At 34.4% G+C, this 8275-nt stretch overlaps 1 protein-coding gene across 2 annotated transcripts; it reads left to right on the top strand.

Annotated features, from left to right (window-relative positions):
• The first annotated feature begins 5039 nt into the window (after window positions 1–5039).
• On the top strand, window positions 5040–6926 carry LOC126733379 (rho GDP-dissociation inhibitor 1-like). 2 transcript variants are annotated; one of them, XM_050436653.1, is made up of 5 exons: window positions 5040–5693; window positions 5795–5861; window positions 6103–6321; window positions 6426–6550; window positions 6626–6763. In XM_050436653.1, exons 1-5 carry the CDS (start codon window positions 5430–5432, stop codon window positions 6632–6634), a joined length of 684 nt encoding a protein of 227 aa, XP_050292610.1. In that variant the 5' UTR covers window positions 5040–5429; the 3' UTR covers window positions 6635–6763. The 2 variants fall into 2 exon arrangements, with proteins under 2 accessions (XP_050292610.1, XP_050292609.1); XM_050436652.1 differs by having other exon boundaries at window positions 5041–5693; window positions 6646–6926.
• The last annotated feature ends 1349 nt before the right edge of the window (window positions 6927–8275 follow it).

The raw sequence follows: 8275 nt of genomic DNA, 5'->3' as shown, positions 1-8275 counted from the left end.
TAAAGAAAAAATAAATCACAACAGTAACTGATAGAGAAAGGCTGAGAGGAGAGAAAGGCTATGGCTCACCAGACTTCGTTGTCCAATTGCTCCGGTCTTTCTCGCTGCCGATATTGCTGTCCTTGGCCACGATTTGTGGTTTTTTAATAGCAACTGATATATGTAGTGTACACATAAAAACCATAAAAACCATACCTACGAAAGCCTAATAAATGGAAATTGTAATTCTAATGTTTTGATCTATGTATAACCAATTGGAAAACACTAAAGTGACTAAACAATAAACACGATCAATTAAAGGGATGAATGGATCAAATCTAAGTGAAAACAAACAACAAAAATTATATAAATATACAGAGAGATTTTGGTTACTTGTTAGTATGATTGGTGATCTTTTACAAGAGATAGAGGGGGGTTCAATTCAAGGCTTCATGAAGAATCTTTAACAACAACAACAGGTACATATATGGAGGTCAAGAGCAATTCTAAATGGAGGAGTACGCATGTATCAAGATCAAACAAGACTATTGGTTAGATATTCATGACAAGCTTGAACATCTATTTACAGCAATCAAACATAGAATTCTAGATTTCACTCACACTTAAAATGTGCATACATAACAAGCAAAGCTCGTAAATGCACTACACCATTAGTACATAGATACTAGACCAAACTCTACAAGTGATATGTTCTTAAACATATACGATCAAACTTTTTAAATTTTTCATCTTTTATGTGGTTTTAGATTTTTACACACACAAAAAAAAAAAACATAAAATTAAGATCAAGAACAAAAACAATGCATATTAATAGATGCATAATGCAAAAATGCATGAGGATATAGCATCTAATGCATGAAGAGTCCTACAAAGATCAAAAGAATTAGATTAAGGACCAAAAAAGCATAATCTTAATCATAGGAACCCTTTCTCATCCAAACGAAACAATTGTTTGGAATGAGTGTCTCATGAGAAGTGAGACGAGGGTTGGAAGGATGAGAACCAGAGATGCACATAGACAAGGTGGTAAGAGCATTAACCACACGCTTCAACAACTTACCATTATCAATCAAATCCGATTTAGCTTTCTTAGCACAACTTCCAATAAGCTCAAGTTTCTCTTTTCTTTTAATTCTTTTTAGAGCTTGAAACTTAGAGCAATGTGGTCTTAGATGACTAAAAGCACCACAATGGTGACATATAATGTATTTAGGTCACCTAGGCCTTTTAGGGAGGGATCTAGCAACATGATTTTGTTCTCTTTTCAACATGGAACATTGAGGTCTTATATGACCAATCACACCGCAATGGTGGCAAGTGGGAACAAACTTAGATCCATTCAAATCCCTAGAATGAGACCTAAAAGAAGGCTTTGGCTTAAGAGCCTTCCTCTCCACTTTTTGATTTCTTTTGTGTAGAGGAATGTACACTGATTTGTCTTTAGAGGTAGAATTCACAATAGGCACAAAATCGAGTTCCATGACATGATTGCAACAAATAACATCTTCCTTTTTAGTAATAGATTTAGCAATCAAACACTTGGCATGCATCTTAAGAGATTCATTTTCACACTTAAGATCATCAACAAGTTTGTTAAACAAAACAAGTTCAGCATCCAAGTCCACATTCAAACTCTTTCATCTTTTTAAAAGAATTTTCAGCAAGTTCCTTATATTTCTCAACCAATTTATTGGATTCATTGAGCTTAACAATCAAATCATCATTTTCACCAATGAACTTGCTCAAAACCTCATAAAATTTCTTTGACTTTTTCTTCAAGAGTTTGACATTTGGAATTTTAACAACACCCAAAGAGTCATGTAACATGTCATCACAAGCATGAGGATAAACACTCATTGATGCATTTTCACAAACATGTGGCATATTACAATCAACAACATCCAAAACATGCAAAAAAGCACACAAAGTACTATCCATGGCAATAAACATAAAGAGTCAAGGATCATACTTATGGAATTAAACCAAAATAAGTGTACCCACTCTGATACCAATTGAAAGCTCAATTAGTGTGTGAAAATACTAATACTTGTTTAGAAAATTAGACCCCCAATTTTAAATTACGACTTAATTGCTTTTACTCTAACTTATCTAAGTGCAGAACAAGAGTAAAACAAGCGCAATAAACCAGAACACTACTCTAAACCATAAGCAAGTACAATAAGCAATAAATGTAGTTTAAAGAGTAAGGGAAGAGATATGCAAATACAAGATAACATGGCAATGTGTTATCGAAGAGGAAACTGAAGAACTCAGCGAAAAACCTCTTCGTGACCCTCCAAGTCAAAATCAATCCACTAGTGAATAAGTTGGAGTACACGAATATCAAAGAGAATCTCCAAGCCTAATCTACCTAATGTACTTGAGCCCTCCAAGCTCTAGCTACCAACGGACTTCTCGGAGTCTTGTCTTCATTAGTTATTCGGGTCCCGCAATACCGTCCGATTGTATCCGTCAAGCCTCACCGACTTCTTATGGAAAATCCTAAATGCTTCCCAACCTTTAAAACACTCTCTACACTCTGAATAAGTGTGGGTTGTGTTTGGGTACAAATCTCCTCTCAAAGTATAACAATGGGAGAGGAAAAAGAGAAGAGACTACAAAGGAATTCTCACTTAAGGATGAGTAGCTCTCTCTATAATGGTGGGTGTGTTGTAGGAACCTCTTTAGGGTTTTCTATTGAATAGCCTCCTTATAATTTTGTGGGTAATGAGGGTATATATAGTAGGGTAAAGAAGATGAAAGGTCACACTTAAAATCCTCCATGCAGAGAGTTTCGCAGGTCACTCACGACTTGACCTAAGTCGCGAAGTGACTCACGAAATACAGCCTGACACTTGACTCTTCAACTTCCAACATGTGCTTCTCATATGACTTTTGCGGGTTGAACCACTAGTGAGACAACTCATGAGATCAACTTCTTGAATCTTCACCAACTTAATACTAAACCCATTACAATAAATCTCACAAAATACAAGGAAATAAATTAATGCAAATACAACACTTATTGTCATGGAATAAAGCCAACACAAATGTTATGTAAAAAATCATAACTTAACAAACTGGGACATCTAAAAAGAGATATGTGGATTGCTTTACAACAATGCTACATATATAGCAATTTTCTCAACCTTCTTCTCGGAGGTGGCAACTTGTGATTAGCTTAGGCTATGTTTGTTTTGGGTGTAAAGAAAAATTGGAAAACGTTTTACACCAGTGATGGTGATTGGCAACTCAAGAAAATAAAGTCAAATTGAAAATTAATGTATTTGACCGTAAAATAACCCACCCACACATGTAAAATATTTTACTGACTGATTTTACCTTCAAACCATTTACACTCCTCCTAAAAATTTTTGTTCTCCTCACTCTCACTCTCTATCACACACGAGTCACACCAAGCCCAACCCGAAGGATGGAGAGATTGGCCTTCGGTGAAGACTAGATCATCATCTGCGACCCACAACCCCATCAGTGAAGCTCAGATCGTCGTCCCCGACCCACAGCCCCGCCGTCGTGCATGCAAGCCCCGCCACCAATGAAGGTAGTTTGGGCAGATCGTCATCCACCGACCCATCCATTTTCCTCCACTGATCCACCTCCACACCATTGATCCATCCCTCTTCCTCCCCCGACCCACCTCCACCACCCATCAATTTTCTTCCACCTCCACCGATCCATCCTTCTCCCAGACCTACCTCTACTGACCCATCCATTTTCCTCTACCAACCCATTTTCCTCTACCAACCCATTTTCCTCCTTTCTTTTCACTCAAGACCCACATTCTCTAATAGTGATCTAGGTTTTTATAGGGTTGTTCCCATTTATAGTGTAGTACTATTTTTTTTTTTCATGATTTGGTTGAGGTAATAACAATGATTTGTTCTTGGTTGCAATTGATATGTTTTTGTATGTCAAAAATTGAAAATTATAATTGATCCATTGATTTGATCAATCAAACCATTGAAAATTATAATCCAATTGTATTATAGGTATTTTTTGACATTTTCTCTAGAAAATGTTTTACATTGGAGAACCAAACACCAAAAATACTTTTCCGGCATATTTCCTAGAACACAACCAAACAAATGAAAATATTTTCCTTTTCGTAAAATATTTTCTACAATCGGAAATTATTTTACATGTTGCCAAACACAGCCTTAATTGCAATATCACTTTCACAGGAGGTCGCTACCGACGTTACTTTTGTTATACACAAATCATAACCCACCACTTAAGAAATTTTTTGTGTATCGATCTAGACGTATAATTGTTTTTATGGGATGCAATAAATATAGGCACAAGATATTTTTCAAATTTTTTTTTTCATAATATATTGTTGACGTGGCTTGTTATAATTGGTACATAATAAAAGTGATGTAAATAGTAGAATCATGTGAAAATGATGTTACTCCAAGCACAACATGTTATGTCAGCAATTGTAAAAAATGTGAAAATTATTTTGTGCCCAGCGTTACTTTGTAACAATTCTAACATACTTAACACACAATAGATTTGAAAATATGACATTTGCTTTATGATAGATGCTCTTTTTCATCAAACCAAGACACCAATTAGATTTTGATATAGACAAGATTTAAATCTAAGCCACTTATTTGATGATAAGGAATTTAACCAATTGAGAATTTGAGATAACTAAAATCCACTTCTACCGTTTATCCTTTATTTACAGTCTATTTATGAACTTTTATAACCTGAATATGATGTATAAATGTGACGTTCCAATCGCATCACAATGTGATAGCTAAATTTTATTTTGATACTTTACGAGGAAGAAGAGGATCTTTTGCACAACCTTTGTCAAAAACATTACTTACCAAGAGGTAAAAAAAATAAAAAAAAGTCTACATGCACATGCAAGTCATTAGACAGGGAATCACAAGAGGCCCACAGCTAAAGCACGTATCTGGTGGGAATTGAATTACTTTTCACCGAATACTACTTGTGTTCTCATGTAGTATAATAAGTGATGTAATTCATAAATGTACAAGTTATATGTCTCATGGAAGAATTGGCAAAGAAAAAGCTGGATGAACCGCGAAATTGAAAAACCTGACAGATCACTCACCTGCACCTGCTCCAACTTTAGCGGTTTCTTTTCTCCTACTTTATAATATCAACCCCATGTATTCCAACTGCTTTTAATTTTCTTTACTTTAAGGTTCTCTCTCTCTCAAATCCAACGTCAACCATAATTCCTGTCAACCTCCAGCTCTTCCCAAGGATATAGAAAAAAGCACCCAATTTTAGTATTATTTGGTCCTCTAAATTTGGCACAAAGTTGGAAGTGCTACAAAACAACTTTCAACAAAAGCTCCGTTCTTCTTCTTCTTCACCACGAACTCTTACCCATTTTGTCTTTTGGGGAAAGTTTATTTGAGGAAAAAAATATGTCGGCTGCTGTGGGAGCTGCTATTTCTGCAACCAAGGACGTTACCTTCAATCCTCAAATGGAAGAAGAAGAGCTCAGGAATAACAAGAACAACAAGGTTGGTGGTGAACCAAGCCGGCTCCCACATAGTGATGATGGCCATGGAAATGATCACGAAGATGATGATGAGCCAGAGGAAGAGGAAGATGCAAAGTTGAAATCTAACAAGGAATTGGACCTTGGTCCTCAATTTTCTCTCAAGGAGCAGCTAGAAAAAGATAAAGTATATATGATTTTCCTTTTTTCTTTTTTAAGTTTGGTTTTTGTCTTTTTTTTTTTTATGCGTGTGTTGTTTAATTGCTCTTATTTTTTTGTCTTCTGAAGGATGACGAAAGTTTGAGGAAATGGAAGGAAAAACTTCTTGGAAGTGTTGATCTCTCTGCTGTCGGAGGTATATCTCTGTCTTGGGTTAACATAAATTAATTAAGACTCTTATTATTTCAAACCAGCTTTCCTTTTAGCCTTTTGGGTAAATTTTAGAGTAAGTTCAGGCTAAGCTACTCATGTTAACTGCCATATTTCTTTCTTCCAAACGTTTTACTAAGCAGCTTAAATTGTTAGCCATTCTGCATACTCATTTCAGCTCTCAAATGTTTTGAAACTAAGATATCTGCTTTCTATTATTGAATCAGAGAGTAAAGAACCAGAAGTGAAGATGCAAAGCCTCACAATACTATGCCCGGGGCGACCAGATCTCATTTTGCCAATTCCATTTGGTAACAATTCTAAAAGGGTTCTCTTCACCCTCAAGGAAGGAAGTCAGTACCGCCTCAAATTTAGCTTCACCGTCTCCAACAATATTGTCTTGGGCCTCAAATACACTAACGTTGTGTGGAAGACCGGTATGAAAGGTATACAAGCAAAGTTTTTCATTAATTACCATTCACATCATTTGACACTCTAAAACTTTTGCATCCATTCTCTTACATATGTTAGTCATGAAATTCATTTACAGTGGACAATTCAAAGAGAATGTTGGGAACTTTTAGTCCTCAGCAGGAGCCTTATACGTGTGAAATGGAAGAAGAAACCACCCCTTCTGGCATTTTTGCAAGAGGCACTTATTCTGCAAGAACCAAGGTAATCAAAGTAAACAAACTAATTTCAGAATTAAAAATTAAGAACAAATAAAAAAAATACTCTGCATTAATTTAGCTCTGTTGATTTTGTCTCAGTTTGTTGATGACGATGGAAAATGCTATTTGGACGTGTGTTACTACTTCGAAATTCAAAAGAATTGGCCAAAACCCTCTTAAGGTCTAATCTGATATTTTACTGGCATTGGCTTGGTAGTGCTTCAAGTGATCACTTTAGTTTAGAGTGATTTTCTTCGTCTGGTATGTTGTATCTTGTACAAATGGCAAATGGGGCATCCATGTCTTACTTCCATTGAACTATACCACTGTACATGTCATGCTTCCTCTTCCTGCTCATCCTTATCGTCGTGTTCTGCTTATCTTCTCCTCTCTATTATTTTTACTTTTTTTTTTTTTTTTTTTGGGATTTTTCTGTAGTAGGAGTCTGATTTCAATTCCATTTGTCTCAAATATAGTAGATGTCTTTTTTAAATGGACCGTCAAGTTATACATAGTGTAACTCTTTCAATGTTACATCAATCTATAACTTTTTATTACATATTTTCATTGAATTACATAACTTTTTTATTAAGCATTTTTAATATTTGAAAATCTAATCATTAGATTTTTACAAAATTTTAAGATAATAATTATATATTAATTACATTGTCATCTATTAAATGTTTAAATTTTATTGTTTTAAAAAAACACTATTGAGTTTCAAAAAAAAAAAAAAATACTATGTAAAATAAAATTTTTAAATCAAATGGTAAATAACATTTATTGTGACAAAATTTGATATAAGAATAAAGATAAAATATTTAAAAAAAAATGTTCAAAATTTTAATCTAACAAATATTTATTAGGGGGTGTAATCCGAATCCAATAGATCTAACTTTTAACTTCTGCTTTTACGCTTTCTAAAGCAAAGTGCCAAAAGGCAGGTCAATTTGCTGGTGGTCCAAACGGTTTTAATATGACCCAATCGACTCAGAACACGAAAAGAAGGTGTAGAGAAAAGATGTTATCAGATGGGACCATATATGGTCTTTTCCTCGTTATGTATTGAATAGACTAATGTCCCTGAAATCTAATGACATTTTTTAGAATTATTAAAGACTTTATCGATTAAATTAATTGAACTTGTTTTTCAAAAAAAAAAAAAAAATTAACTGAAACTTACATACCAGTTATTTTTTTAATTTGTAATAAATTCTATCTCACAAGTAGCAATTTGGTTAATTATTGTTGCACATATTCTAAGAAAATCTGATTTCAGTTATAATAACTGTGAAATTGTAAAATCGTATTTTCGATCTGTGTACATGAACGGTGTGATAATCATTAGTCTAGCAATATGACCCCTCTGGTTTATGATGAATGAGATGGACAGGATGGTTTTTAGTTAGACCGTTGGTCACTTAATAATTCATAGTTGTTCTGTCAACAGAAATCTTGGTCTAAACCAGAAATTACCAATCCGTTAAACCATCCAATTCCAATCAAACACTGCCACTGGGGCTTCAATTAGTTGTTGGCAAAACTAATCATCAAAATCATCATGGTAGTTAAAGAGCATGAGTGTGTTTGGTAGTATGGAATATATGGCAGCTGTGGCGGTCAGTGACGAAATATTTACTAATTAATTCAATATGATTTTGGTATCGCATCTACGTGTGAAATTATATAACTAATTTATAGTTTGCTTTAATTATTACTCTAACAAGTT

This window comes from Quercus robur, chromosome 6 (assembly GCF_932294415.1).
Source record: "Quercus robur chromosome 6, dhQueRobu3.1, whole genome shotgun sequence".
Classification (NCBI taxonomy): domain Eukaryota; kingdom Viridiplantae; phylum Streptophyta; class Magnoliopsida; order Fagales; family Fagaceae; genus Quercus; species Quercus robur.
The sequence above is the reverse complement of the archived record's forward strand: the minus strand, read 5'-3'. Positions and strand labels throughout refer to the sequence as shown.